Source organism: Staurois parvus, unplaced genomic scaffold, assembly GCF_062004578.1.
Source record: "Staurois parvus isolate SC_StPar_1 unplaced genomic scaffold, SC_StPar_1.0 ptg001162l, whole genome shotgun sequence".
NCBI lineage: Eukaryota > Metazoa > Chordata > Amphibia > Anura > Ranidae > Staurois > Staurois parvus.
In genome coordinates, this window is record NW_028318958.1 from 8,239,591 (window position 1) to 8,254,786 (window position 15,196).

The 15,196-nt window shown below is 45.5% G+C and overlaps 1 protein-coding gene across 6 annotated transcripts in view; it reads right to left on the reverse strand.

The window, feature by feature from the left end:
• Nucleotides 1–15,196, reverse strand: part of LOC149439062 (protein DOP1B-like) — a 657,792-nt gene that overhangs the window by 578,072 nt on the left and 64,524 nt on the right. For 5 of the 6 annotated variants that reach the window (XM_089659534.1, XM_089659535.1, XM_089659540.1 and 2 more), the window contains exons 3-5: nucleotides 4,505–4,634; nucleotides 4,340–4,389; nucleotides 933–1,070 (exon numbers count right to left, since the gene is read on the reverse strand). The exons of the other annotated variant lie outside the window; for it this stretch is intronic. In XM_089659534.1, the coding sequence (XP_089515660.1) occupies nucleotides 933–1,009 (77 nt within the window). In that variant the 5' untranslated portion in view covers nucleotides 1,010–1,070; nucleotides 4,340–4,389; nucleotides 4,505–4,634. The remainder of the gene's footprint in view (nucleotides 1–932; nucleotides 1,071–4,339; nucleotides 4,390–4,504; nucleotides 4,635–15,196) is intronic. 6 annotated transcript variants of the gene reach the window in all.

Here is a 15,196-nt window from a genome sequence, read left to right on the forward strand (position 1 = left end):
CGGCGAGGAGCGGGAGGGAGGGATGTCCCCTTTCTTCTCTACAGAAAGCGATCCAGCGGTTCAAGAACTGTCAGGACCACTTTCCTCAAAAAGCAAGCCGTCCACCAACAGCCTTCTTCAGTTTTAGTTTGTGAGCTGCTGGAATGAAGGCACACATTGCATTTCCTTGATATGTGTATGTTCTCCTGCCTCACAATGAAATCAACCGACTTCCTGACCGATCTGCCAGGTTACAGGCAACAAATCCATATTCTCACCAGAGATGTGTGTGCTGGCTGTCCCATAGCCATCAATTGAGATGCAGTGACTGCACGGACTCAGCTCCCAACGTGACATCTGTGCGAGTACACGGCCCTATAATTGATTCATTTTTATCATTTTTGTATTTTATAGCTCTGTTATAATATCCATAAATCTACAGATCTGTTATGGTATCCCTAACCCTATATTTATAGATCTGTTATGAAAACACTAACCCTGTGACGGTGCTGACCAATCAACAGCACTCTAGTCCGAACTGTCATACCTGCAAGGAGAGGAAAGAAAGCGATAGAGTTTTCAAATCCCTACCGCTTTCTCTCCTCTCCTACCACGGAGACTAAGACTATCCCTGCAGGGATGTTTCCCACACTGCTCCTGTGTGAATTCGGACTATGACCAGCCTGGGTTCACACTGGAGCAGTGGGGAAACCATATGAGATCTGAAAAGGAATCACATTCCCGTTCAAATCTCTGCGGTGCAATTTGTGTTCATTAACTCAAATTGCACCGCAAAGTATTGGGAGTATTTTCATGAGTACGAGTAGTGGTGAAAATGCTTGGCTTCAGTTCATCCCCAGATACTTTAGATTGCTGTTTTTTTACCCAAGAAATTCACCAGTGGGGTTAAGAGAATAATATGTTCTTTCAATTGCTTGTCTTCATGTCTTTACCTGCATATCCTGCCATCACACCAGCCATACCCACTGCACATGTCTGGACACTGCTGTCCAATGTAGATATTGTCCATAGCCTACTTGTCTTCAGTTGTAGAATATCTTCGGCTCCAGAGGAAGCGGGTTACACTAGACCTTCAGACAAAAGTCAACTTTACGAATTATAAACAAATCATATGCAGTTTGTCATCAAAACAATCTATACAACAGTTTGCATTACAAAATATTTTAATAGCATACAGTCTGTCCAAAAGACAAAGCTGTGTACAATATCATATTCAGACATTGCACAATACCCATTTCACAATAAAATGAAAGCATAAAAAATGATGAACCGCTAGGAAATGGAATGTTTGTTAATAGTTAAGCACAAGTGCACTTCCATTGCTTTTCACTTTTCTATCCTCTGTAACCCCCTTGTCTGTTACAGGCAGTCCTCCCTGTACTGGGCCCGGTCACATCGGGTCAGGTGGGGAACTGCCTGTGGCTCTCTTCTCTCCCTGGAGTTCAGATTGTCCCCTGGGACTTTGGGATATCTCCTCCCCGTTGCACAGTGAAGAGCATCATGTGGCTGGATGCCAGGGGGCACTTAGGAGCTTCTCCCCAGGCAGAGGTGGGGGGCATGCTGGGGTGTGGGCAGCACCTCCTCTCCTTCTACAGTTAGCCGCTTCACTCTGGCTGATCTTGCAGCTGAAGAGGGGCAGGAGGAGCAGAGATGGCTGCCCTGAGTTTTCCATCTCCAGCTGTGCAGTAAGTAGCTGATGGGAAGAGGCTCCCCCAATAGGAATTCCATCCATCTAAACAGCTCCAGGGCCCTTGCCCTATCTCTTACACTGCACACAGACAGCTGGGGAACTTCCCTTCCATCATCATATGAGCTAAGTACCCTTCACTGATTTCCCTGCCACGACATACTGTTCACTGAATGCCCTGCCACTACATACTGTTCACTGAATGCCCTGCCACTACATACTGTTCACTGAATGCCCTGCCACTACATACTGTTCACTGACTGCCCTGCCAATTTATCCTGCCCTATCCCAACACTACATACTGCCCACTGACTGCCCTGTTACTTTATTCTCCCCTATCCTGCAATGCATACTGCTCACTGACTGCCCTGCAACTACATACTGCTCATTGACTGCCCTGCAACTACATACTGCTCACTGACTGCCCTGATACTTCATACTGCCCTATCCTGCCACTACAAACTGCTTAATGATTGCCCTGCTTCTACATACTGCTCATTGAGTGCCCTGTTACTTTATACTGCCCTATCCTGCCACTATATACTGCTCCCTGGCTGTCCTGGCAGTACACACTGCTCACTGGTTGGCCTGCAACTACATACTGCTCACTGACTGCCCTGCTACTTTATACTGCCCTATCCTGCCACTACATACCACTCAATGACGGCCCTGCTACCTTACACTGCTCTATCCTGCCACTACATACCGTGCACTGACTGCCCTGCCACTACATATTGCTTACTGATTGCCCTTCCACTACATACTGCTTACTGATTGCCCTTCCACTACATACTGCTCACTGACTGCCCTGCTACTTTATACTGCCCTATCCTGCCACTACATACCACTCAATGACGGCCCTGCTACCTTACACTGCTCTATCCTGCCACTACATACCGTGCACTGACTGCCCTGCCACTACATATTGCTTACTGATTGCCCTTCCACTACATACTGCTTACTGATTGCCCTTCCACTACATACTGCTCACTGACTGCCCTGCTACTTTATACTGCCCTATCCTGCCAGTACATACCACTCAATGACTGCCATGCTACCTTACACTGCTCTCTCTTTCCACTACATACCGTGCACTGACTGCCCTGCCACTACATATTGTTTACTGATTGCCCTTCCACTACATACTGCTTACTGATTGCCCTTCCACTACATACTGCTCAATGATTGCCTTGCCACAACATACTGCGCACTGACTGCCCTGCTACTTTATACTGCCCTATCCTGCCACTACATACTGCTCACTGGTTGCCATGCCACTACATACTGCTCACTGGTAGCTCCACCACTACATACTGCTCACTGACTGCCCTGCTACTTTATACTGTCCTATCCTGCCACTACATACTGCTCACTGACTTCCCTGGTGGATTTATTAAAGGCAAATAGACTGTGCACTTTGCAAGTGCAGTTGCACTCATTTTCCTCAGAGCTCAGTGAAAACTCTTCTTATTTTCATCGTCTAATCATATGCAAGCAAAAATGCTGTTTATTTTCATTGCACCTGATTGGGTATTCTTTTCAAAGTGAAGCTTTACCACATTTACATTTACTAAAGAAAATGAGTGCAACTGCTTGTACAAAGGGCACAGTCTATTTGCCTTTAGTAAACTGACTGACCTGCCACTACATACTGCTTAAGGCGTCCTATACATCCCTACTGCTACATCCCATGCACTCCAGGGATCTTCACCTCCCCATGATTTCTACTGGCAGCCCTATGTGTATTTACAGTATGTGTCACATATAGAAACACATCTGAGTGGAGTAAGACTTAAAAGGTATCAAAGAAGGATGGATTCTGTTCATCTCAATTTTCACAGACAAAAAAAAAATGCAAAGATGGCAATTACTGAACAAAGATTGACTGGACTCCCCTTTTAGATTTACATACACAGTGCTTACAATCTGCTGCTTTGGGCAGCTAAAATTAAGTTTTACACCAACAGGGTCTATGAAATCCTCTGTTAGTTCGGGTGCCATTGCAGCAATGTCCTGCTCTTCAAAGAAAAATTCAGAACTTACTGCATTTATGATCGATTTTACTTTAGCAGATGTAATTTGTCTTGTGATATAAAGAAATCATTTGAAATACAGGGTACACACCGATTCCCAGAGCATTCTGGGTTTTATGAAGAAAAACACAACAGAAGTTGTTTCTTTTCAGACCCCCTGTCCGTGAATAAAACCTGTTATGAAGTGTGAGGAGGGGGAGGGGGCATGAGGGGATCAGTCACTGCTCTGACTCAATTCAATTGTGAGTAAATTTCAGTAGGAGCTAATGAGCTCTGTAAACAGCATTTTACAACAAAGAAGATCGGGAGACACCAGGACACATGGGAAAACAGCTCAGATTACTTGATGCATATGACAAAGTGAAATATTCATATGCAATATTTATTATTCACCAGACAAAGAAAATATCATTTTAAGAAAGAGTAATTGAAAGAAAGAAATTTAAGAGCTAAAAGTGCTTAAACTGATAAGGTATTCAAAATAGTGGGAGTGGATTTGTTCTGACGAGGGTAAGTAGAAAACAAATACAAAGATACAAAAAAAAAGAAATCTATATAGAAGAGGAAAAGCAGTTAGTAAAATGAAGTAGTATGTACTGCTCCTTATGTGCAAACCCACCAGGTCTTTGGGGTAGAGGCAATGTAGTCCTTCTCCAGTGACTGAGCTCTCTGGAATGACAGATGATTGCAGAAGTGAACTTCTGGCAACTTGGCAGACATTCTTAAGAAGGAAGATCAAATATTAAAAAAATAATCGACATTTTTTTTTCTTTTTTTTTCATACCTGCTGGATCCGATTATAAAGAGGTGAAATTAAACATGGCCTCTATCATTCTGACCCCGTTTGGCTAGTGCTGCAACTCCCTTGTATCTTGCCTGTTATTATCTGACACTGTGATCTGAATTATCACCTCCTAGAAACAAAACATTTAAGGAGTCAGGATATGAGAGTAACAATGAAGCCTCTTTATGTTTTTAATGTATTACACGCATGTCAGAGCAATACAGCTTATTCCCAAATGGGAAGTGCTACTGCTTCTGGGGTACTTTTCAATACTCCTCCATGGCTTGTTTGCACGTTTACACATTTGACGCATTTCATTTGGCCTATCAATGTGAAAACAGTGAACACCCAATCACATTAAATTATAAGCATCGTTATTACCAAAATTCACAAGGAACCAGATTTCCAGAGCAGAGCTCACCTGTCAGGAAGGTGCTCGCCATAGTGCACAGCGGCGCAGGCGCAGATGTGCGAGGGCCTGTTCTGCTACACATAGTCGTGTGCATTTGTGACCGCGCGTACGCACACGCGGCAGCCCGTTGCTAATGTTGGCGTCAATAAGACTATTTAAACCCAGCAGCACTATTAGCCTGTGCTGTCTGATCTTCAGCTCCCCCTCCTGTATTCTTGTTCCTGTGAGTGATTACCTGTGATTGACCCCAGCTTGTTTCTTGGACTCCGCCTCTGCCTTCTGACTCTGATCTGCTCCCACCATCGCTGACCCTGGCTTGTGACCAGACTATTCTTCTGCCTACCGTTCATGCCTGATCCGCTCATCTGTTACCGACCCGGCTTGTCTGACCCTTCATACAGCCTGCTTCACTGCCTGCCTGCCTGCTCTGTTACTAGCTGGTCCAGCCATCCCATCTGCCAGCAAAGTGCCAGCGATTCCCAAACAGACTACAGGACTGACCAGGCACTCATACCCCGCCGTGCTCTTGTGGTTGCTGTTCCACCTTCAGTGGCCCTCAAGCCGGAGCTGTATGAAAGGCCTTCCTCTGCCATCAGGCTCACAAGTAAGGTACGTGACAGTATCAGACAGCCATCTGAGCCTGCAAGAGGAACCTCTCCTTTTAATGAGATCTGCCAGCACCTCGCCATCATGACTCAAGCTGTCACATCTCTGCAGGAAGGCTACGTCCACCTGGAAGAACATGTGCAATCCCTGGCTATACCAACCAATTCTGCTACAACGTCTGCTTCTTCACCTGAAACAGCACCAACAGAGACTGCTAATGTACCCAGAATAATGATGTTCCCTCCTGAACCCAGGGTTCCCACACCAGAAAGGTTTTCAGGGGATCAAAGTAAATTCACAGCATTTCATAGCACGTCGGTTATACTTCTACCTGCAGCCACAAACTTTTTCTTTGAAGTCCACAAAAGTAGGTTTTATCATCTCTTTACTCCAGGGTGAACCTCACATTTGGGCCCATTAGTTGCTAGAGGAAAAGAATGCACAGCTTCACACTATGTCATCCTTCTTCGAGGCAATGGCCCAGTTGTATGATGATCCTCAATGAACTGTTACTGCAGAAGCTGCACCTTATGCGCTCCAGCAAGGCCACAGAGCGGCTGAGGACTATGTTACTGACTTCAGACGCTGGAGCACAGATACTCTTTGGAACGACGCAACCCTGCATTTCCAATTCCGCCTTGGCCTCTCAGAAGCCTTAAAGGATGAGTCAGCCAGAGTTGGAGTACCTGATACATTGGAGGCCCTGATCTCACTAACTATCCAGACTCCGTGAGCGCAGACTAGAACAAACTACTATGATGTCTAAATCTCCGACTTCTACCCATTCTGTTCCGGTTGTTCCTAAGGCTTCCATATTTAAAATACCAGAAGCATTGCAGCTGGCATTGATGCATCCCTCTCTGTCATCTGAAGAACGTCTTCATCGCCGGCAAAACAATCTCTCCATGTACTGTGGGAAGTCTGGCCATTACGTACGCACATGCCCTGCAAAGTTACGCAAGTGCCTGTCTACCTCTTCTGCCAACCAGCCGCTCCTCACCTCCAGCGCAACTCACCTAACTCTCCCAATCCTGTTTCAACTCTCAGGAGGTGTAGTTTCCGTGACTGCTGTTATTTACTCTGGGGCCTGCAGTAGCTTTATTGACCTGGCCTTTGCAGCACAGCAGCATATTCCACTACAGCCAAAGATTCGAGGACTTTTGGTACACCAGGCCGATGGTTCTTGCATTAACTCAGGACTGGTAACTCAAGAGACGCCACCATTACTCGTTGTCACCCCTACCAAACACAAGGAACTGTTAAGTCTGGATGCTATTTCTTCCCCCCGTTCCCTGTCATTCTGGGGCTACCATGGCTGCAGGCGCATAATCCACAAATTGATTGGATCTCCGGAAGCATTATGTTAAATCAACTTACTGCCAAGAACACTGTCTGGCCGAACCCCTTACTCTGCAAGTGACCCTGTTTTGCATGGACTCTGACGAGACATATCAGTAAAAGAAGTGCAGACATCCTTCCTACACATCGTCCTTACAATCTCCTGATTAAATTTCTTCCTGGGGCCGAGATTCCTTTCGGGCGGATCTTTCCTCTTTCCGAACGTGAGCTGGAGACCTTAAAATAATATGTTGATGAAAACCTAAAGAAAGGCTTTATTCGTCCATCCACTTCCCCAGCAGGAGCAGGAATCTTCTTTGTGGAAAAGGAGGATCATTCCTTTCGGCCATGTGTGGACTACCGGAGCTCAATAAAATCACTAGGAAAAACCGTTATCCTCTTCCCCTGGTACCAGAACTCTTTCAGAGACTCAGATCTGCAACCATTTTCACCAAATTGGATCTGTGGGGAGCATACAACTTGATACATATTAGAGAAGGGGATGAGTGGAAATCTGCCTTTCGCACCAGGTGCGGCCACTTTGAGTATTTGTTCATGCCCTTTGGCCTTTGCAATGCCCCTGCTACGTTCCAGCACTTCATCGATATCTTTAGGGACATTCTGGACATTTTTGTAATAGTGTACCTAGATGATATCTTGATCTTCTCTATATCCCTTGACTCACATCGGGGCATGTCAAGAGCGTTCTCTGCCGGCTCCAACAACATGGACTATATGCTAAACCAGAGAAATGCTAATTTGAGCGGCAAAACATTCAATTCCTGGGTTAAGTCATTTCTACAGAAGGGATTAGAATGGACCCACAGAAGGTCTCTGCCATTCTGTATTGGTCTGCACCCACAGACAAAAAGGGGGTGCAGCACTTTGTGGGGTTTCCAAACTTCTACAGGAGATTCATCAGGGGGTTTTCTGCTATAATTTCCCCCATTACACAGCTGACCAAGCAAGGTACTTGATTCTGTTGGACTCCTGAAGTACAAGTTGCCTTTGAAACCCTAAAAGGACTGTTTACCTCAGCCCTTATTCTAAGTCACCCGGATCCCACTCTTCCTTACCTCCTGGAGGTAGATGCTTCAAAGACTGCAGTATTATTATTATTATTATACAGGATTTATATAGTTCCAACAGTTTGCTCAGCGCTTTACAATATAACAGGAGACAATACAGCAACAATACAGTTCAATACAAGAGGGAAAGGAGGGCTCTGCTCCTTGGAGCTTACAATCTAGGAGGAGCTGTGGTTTCTCAGCGGCAGGGGCTTAAGGACTTGGTTCACCCAGTGGCGTTCTTTTCCCATAAACTCACACAAGCAGAAAAGAATTGTGATGTGGGGGACCGGGAGCTTCTTGCCATCGAAGCTGCCCTTGAGGAGTGGAGATATTTGCTTGAGGGGGAGGCACATCCAATACTCATCTACACTGATCATAAAAAACTTAAATATCTAAGGACTGCCAAATGTTTGAAGCCAAGCCAAGCTAGATGGGCATTATTCTTTTCAAGATTTGAATTCCATATTACCTACAGGCCTAGATCAAAGAATGTTAAGCCAGATGCCCTTTGTCGCATGTTCGAGGATTCCAAGGAATCATCAATGCCTGATACTATTCTGTCTGTTGGCAACTTCCTGTTACTGCAAACTGATCTTTTATCTAGAAATAAGCAAGCTTCAATGAATACTCCCAGCCCTCCTGGAGTCAACTTGGTGGCTAAGGAAGGGATGTTGTGGAAGGAAGATAACATTTTTGTGCCAGAAGAGATTCGAGTAGCTGGGTAGTTCTGGGGCTTTGTCACGACTATCCCCTGGCAGGCCACTTTGGGATCCACAAGACCCTTGATCTGGTACAACGCATGTTCTGGTGGCCAAATCTGGAAAAGAGCTATAAAGAGTATGTCAATTCTTGTGCCACCTGTACCTGAAACAAGTGTGCCAGAAGTCGAGCCTGGCGCCTACTCTGACCCTTGCCAGTTCCGGATAGACCTTGGAGAATGATCTCCATGGACTTCATAGTGGAGCTCCTGCCATCTGAAGGGTGCACATCCATCTTTGTGATTGTGGATTGGCTGTCTAAAATGGCTCATTTTCTTCCTCTGAAGAACACACCCTCGGCCATGGAGACTGCTCGAGGTTTTCTCAAAAAAATTGTGGGACTTCATGGGGTTCCTGTGAATATTGTCTCAGATCGGGGAGTCCAATTTACTTCAAGATTTTGGAGAGCCCTATGCGAGATCTTGAAAATTGAGCTTTCATTATCCTCTGCCTATCATCCACAGACTAATGGGCAAACTGAGAGGACCAATCAGACTCTCGAACAGTATATTAGGTGCTTTACCTCATTCATATAGGATGATTGGGTTTCACTGCTACCTTTGGCGGAATTCGTCTATAATAACGCTAGTCACTCAGCCACAAGACAATCCCTGTTTTTTGCCAACTATGGGTTCCATCCATCCTTCTTGCCCGATCTTGTTCCAGAATCTATGGTCCCAGCTGTTCAGAGCACCGTCGATTTCCTCAGCCGCAATAACAAGTTGCTACAGGAAGCAGTGACTAAGGCACAAGTGGACAATAAAAGGGCTTTTGACAAGAGAAGGGGGGGGGGGAACTGGTTCTTCAGCCTGGTGATAGGGTATGGCTGTCCACAGTAAATTTGAAGCTAGCCTGTCCATCAAAAAAGCTTGCACCTAAATTTGTAGGCCCGTTTCCAGAAAGAAGGAAGCTCAACAAAGTATCTTATGAATTATCTTTACCTGAATCGTTCAAGATCCACCCGGTATTTCATGTATCACTGTTAAAGCCTGCAGTCGCAGATCCTTTTCCAAATAGAAGATCTGGCCCACCTGAACCTGTAATTGTTAATGGGGATGAGGAATATGAGGTGGAAGCCATTGTGCACTGCAGAAAAAGGAGGAACCGGTTGCAATACCTTATCAAGTGGAAAGGATATGGTCCTGAAGAAAACTCCTGGGAGCCCGAACAGAATGTCCATGCTAAAGGACTTATTTGTGCTTTTTTCTGTGCCCGCCTGGAAAAAGTAAGCCAGCTGGGCATCCGGAGGCTGCCCGTAGGGACGGGGCAATGTCAGGAAGATGCTCACCATAGTGCACAGCGGAGAGGGCGCAGATGTGCAAGGGCCCGTTCCGCTGCACAGTTGTGTGCATTTGTGACCGCGCATGCGCACACACGCACACACGGCAGCCTGTTGCTAATGTTGGCGCCAATCAGACTATTTAAACCCAGCAGCACTATTAGCCTGTGCTGTCTGATCTGCAGCTCCCCCTCCTGTATTCCTGTTGTCACGGTGTAAGGTCAGGTTCAGAGACCAGTTGCTATAGCAGTAAAAGGCTTACCTGGAACCAGCAGGATAGGTACACCAGCGGATCCCCCTGGGAATGACGCAGGCTCACCTGAGGTGCGGGGTCTAAGTATTAACCGGTCTTCACCAGAGCTCCTAATGGTGGAGATGGATTGGGCTGCGTGTTAATACCAGGTCGCAGATCTCAGGATCACCCCACCAGGGAATGAGCAGACTGGGAACCAATAGCGGATCAACAGGTTAGGGATCAGACGAAAGCAGAGTCGGTCACAAGCCAAGGGTCGGTCACAAATGGTAGCAGATCAGTCGTGGTCAGGAACAAGCCAAAGGTCAGTAGCGGAGGTGTAGACAGCAGCAGGAACAGTAGCAGGATATTGGCTGGAAAGGCACAATAATCTGGCAAGGAGGAAGTCCAAGGACATGGCTTATATAGGAAGTTCATGGGAGGAGCAAGGAGTTCAAGGTTCAAGAGCAAACAAGGCACAAGGCAGGATTATCCAATAGATGAGGCAAAGTGTTGTCCAGCATCCTAGGTAGCTCAGTGAGTAGAGTTACTGCCTGACACAGTAGAAGTCCCAGGTTCAAGTCCAGGCCCTGACACCTGTTCGTGATTACCTGTGATTGACCCCAGCTTGTTTCTTGGACTCCGCCTCTGCCTTCTGACTCTGTTTAATCTGCTCCCACCATCACTGACCCTGGCTTGTGACCTGACTATTCTTCTGCCTACCGTTCATGCCTGATCCGCTAATCTGTTATAGACCTGGCATGTCTGACCCTGCATACAGCCTGCTCTGCTATCAGCCAGTCCAGCTCTGACGTCTGCCTGCTTCACTGCCTGCCTGCCTGCTCTGCTACTAGCCAGTCCAGCCATCATATCTGCCAGCAAAGTGCCAGCGATTCCCAAACAGACTACAGGACTGACCGGGCACTCATACCCCGCCGTGCTCTTGTGGTTGCTGTTCCACCTTCAGTGAAGATGGAAGCAACATCCAAACCTCATTGGCTGTGAAAGGGTTAAAGACAAAATCCACCTTAACCAGAAAATTCTCCATACCATCATGAGGCGTCAAAAATCTGTGCAGGTTTGCACGATGTTCCTAAAAGTGGTTGTACCTTTAGTATCACTTTATTGGTTTGGTCATACCTGTAGGCCAATAAGGTTAAAAAAACTCCAAGGTGACAACCCCCATGTCCTCAATATACCCTTCCATGCTAGGAACACTAAATAATATTAAATAAAATAATCAATTACCCCCCCCAAATGTGAAATTGACACAGCTGCTGTATGTATAGAAACAACAAAGAATGTGTATGGTCCTGGGAAACCCACCGGGGGCAAACTAGTGGAACTTCCAGATAATTAGCAGGTGGGTGTCAGCAAACCAATTACATATCAGAAAAATCTTCCATTTTGTTTGAGGTGATTGTAGCCGTATTAGTGCATTTGTCACAGAAACAATTGAATACTGTCCGTGATACTTTTTTTATTTGCACTAACATACAATTTTGAGGACAAGCTTTCGGGGGTGTATCCCCTTCTTCAAAGTCCAAGCAGTGCTATACAAATCACAAAGTTTCAGCAGAATGTTAGAAGAGATGAAGAAAAAAAAAAGAGAGGCTAGAGATAAGATACAGCCAAAGCAGGGGGGGGGGAATACTACACTCACACAGAGGGAGTCAAGCTTCAGCTAATAGTCATAAAACTGTGTCGGATATGAGTGAGGAATCCCATGTCCAAATTAAGGCCCTTATCTCTTGTGTCAAATAGAATTATCATTCTTGGTTCAAAAGTTTTCCTTTCCTGAATGGATTTGAAATTTCCTTTAAGAACTAAAATATTGAGGTCTCCCATTGTGAAATGGTGTCCTACAGGTGTGCAGAGGTCATCTTCTTTATGTTCCTTGATGGTATGTCTGTGCAAATTCAACCATACAGAAACTATCGCTATATTGATGATATTTTCATCATATGGACAGAAGGTGAAGAAAACCTAAAACAATTTTACTCATGGATCAACACTTTTCATCCATCAATCAAACTAAAAATGGAATACTCATACACACACCTCAACTTCCTAGACACCACAGTATACATCAGGGATAATACGCTTCACACCTCAATATACAGGAAACCCACTGACAGATGCAACTACTTCCACAGTTCCAGCTTCCACCCCCAACACACGAAACGTGCCATCATACACAGTCAGGCCATTAGATACCACCGAATATGATTTGACCAAAGAGACAGAGATAAACATCTCGGGACACTAGCAGACGCCTTCCATAAGAAAGGTTACAAGGACAAAACTATCAACACCAGCATAAACACAGCCTTGAGAACCCGAAGGGAAAACCTACCTCAGTACAAAGAGAAAAAAAACAAACAACCGTGTACCTCTAGTAACCACATATAACCCAGCACTAGAAGGGATAAGAAAAATAATCAAAGATTTACAACCCATCATAACAGAGGATGGAACTCTGAGAGAAATATTCCAGCAACCCCCAATACTGGCCTTCGGACAACCTCCCAACCTCAGAAATAAACTAATCAGTAGGAAACTTCCTTCTGATTATGATGTCACAAATAATGGAAGCAAACCCTGCAATAGAAAACACTGCAAACTGTGCAACCAAATCAATCCATCAAAAAGTGTCAGACACTCAAAAGGGATCTTCAATATCTCCGGATCATACAGCTGCACCTCCAGTAATGTTGTGTACCTTATCCAGTGCAGAAAATGCAGCAAAGGATCTTATGTTGGCGAAACAGGACAGGAGTTGCAAACAAGGATGAATTTGCAGACATACCATCAAGGAACATAAAGAAGATAACTTTTGCACACCTGTGGGACACCATTTCACACAACCAGGCCACACAATGGAAGACCTCAATATTTTAGTTCTTAAAGGAAATTTCAAATCCATTCAGGAAAGAAAAACTTTTGAACTAAGAATAAAAGAGATAATGGCCATAATTTGGACATGGGATTCCTCAATCATTATCCGACAGTTTTATGACTATTAGCTGAAGCATGACTCCCTCTGTGTGAGTGTAGTGTCCCCCCCTCCCCCCCTCACGCTTTGGCTGTATCTTATCTCTAGCCTCTCTTTTTTTTTTTTTCTTCATCTCTTCTAACATTCTGCTGAAACTTTGTGATTTGTATAGTACTGCTTGGACTTTGAAGAAGGGGACATACCCCGAAAGCTTGTCCTCAAAATTGTATGTTAGTGCAAATAAAAAAAGTATCACGGACAGTACTCAATTGTTTCTATATCAGAAAAAGAACAGGAATATAATCACCCAGACAGCTCCCACTACAAATGTATTTCTGGAATCAAAATCACAAAAATAAATATTTTCCCTTCAGTTAGACGTTAATCCTCCCTGGTCCTGCCTGCTTCTGTTCTGGAGAAGATGAGCTGAGCTAGAAATCCCCTTCCTCCCCAGGGGTAGAAATGTCCCCCATCCCTGCCCCTCTCCGGGGGTAGAAATGTCCCCCTCCCTTCCAGGGTAGAAATGTCCCCCTTCCCTGCCCCCTCCGGAGTAGAAGTGTCCCCCTCCCTTCCGGGGTATAAATGTCCTCCTCCCCTAACTCCCTCCAAAGTAGAAATGTCCCTCTCCCCTCTGAGGTAGAAGTGTTCCCCTTCCCTCCGGGGTAGAAATATCACCTTCCCCTCCCCCCTCCGGGATAGAAGTGTCCCCCTCTGGAGTAGAAATGCCCCCCTCCACTTCCCCGCTCTGAGGTAGAAATGTCATCCTCCCTTCCCCCCTCCAAGGTACAAATGTTTCTCTCGCCTCCCCCCTCCTAGGTAGAAATGTCCCCCTCACCTCCCCCCTCCTAGGTAGAAATGTCCCCCTCTGGGGTAGAAATGTCCCCCTCCCCTCCCCCCTCCTAGGTAGAAATGTCCCCCTCTCCCACCTGATCTCTGTATTCAAAACCCTAGAAATCCACCATATTGATTACCCAGAGCTGTGATCACATGTCCCTGCCAGCCCCTCGTCTCCTCTTCTGTGTATTTCTGGGAGGGTCCTTCCTCAGGTGCCCAAATCACTGCCTGTCAGATAAGGAAACTTGCAATTGGATGGCCACGAAAGGGTCCTGTCAGGAGAGGGAAAAAGATGACCTTATCAGATGGGGATGGAATAGGAGCAATGCTGTATTTGGTGCCCCGTGTACTGGAACTGGTGGCAGGGAGGGGCCTGAACTGGGGGGACAAGGGGGGGTAAAGATATATATATATATATATATATATATATATATATATATATATATATATATATATATATATATATATCTGCATCAGGTATGGGGGTATTGGAGACTAAGGGGATGGGGGGGAGGTAAAAGTTCCCTGTACAGTGGGGATTAACCCCTTCTCTACCACAGACAAGTTATCATTTCTGGATAAAAAAAAAATCCCCCTAAACCATCTTGAGACCAGAAGGCCTGTAATATAGAATGGGGGAGGAGTCATTTATAGGTCACATGATGTCTGCACAGCTTTTCATCAGATTATCTCACACACACCTTATCCTACACACTTCCGTATAGAAGAAGATCCATCAGTACATAGGAAATAGAGAGCACACAGCTCAGAGCTGTACACTGACCACAGGTGGAGGAAAATGGGGACCGATCTACACAGAGAATGACCCCCGTCCTTCCTCATCACATCATACAATCCTCCAATCATAACCCTCCTCCATACATCCCATAATAATTCTCCAATCATAATCCTCCTCCATGTATCCCATAATAATCCTCCAATCATTATCCTCCAATAATAATCCTCCATACACATCCTCTATGAATGGTCCTGTAATTTATTTATCATGAAATTATTTCTTCTTCATTTCTCATTTTCCTGCCTCCCTGTAATGTCCTCTGTGAACTCCCAACCCTCTCCTTTCCCCCTCACTTCCATCTGTGTGGAACAAGCAGAGCAGTGCTGTATGTACTCTACACATTCCATAGTCCCACAGTCTATCTCGGCA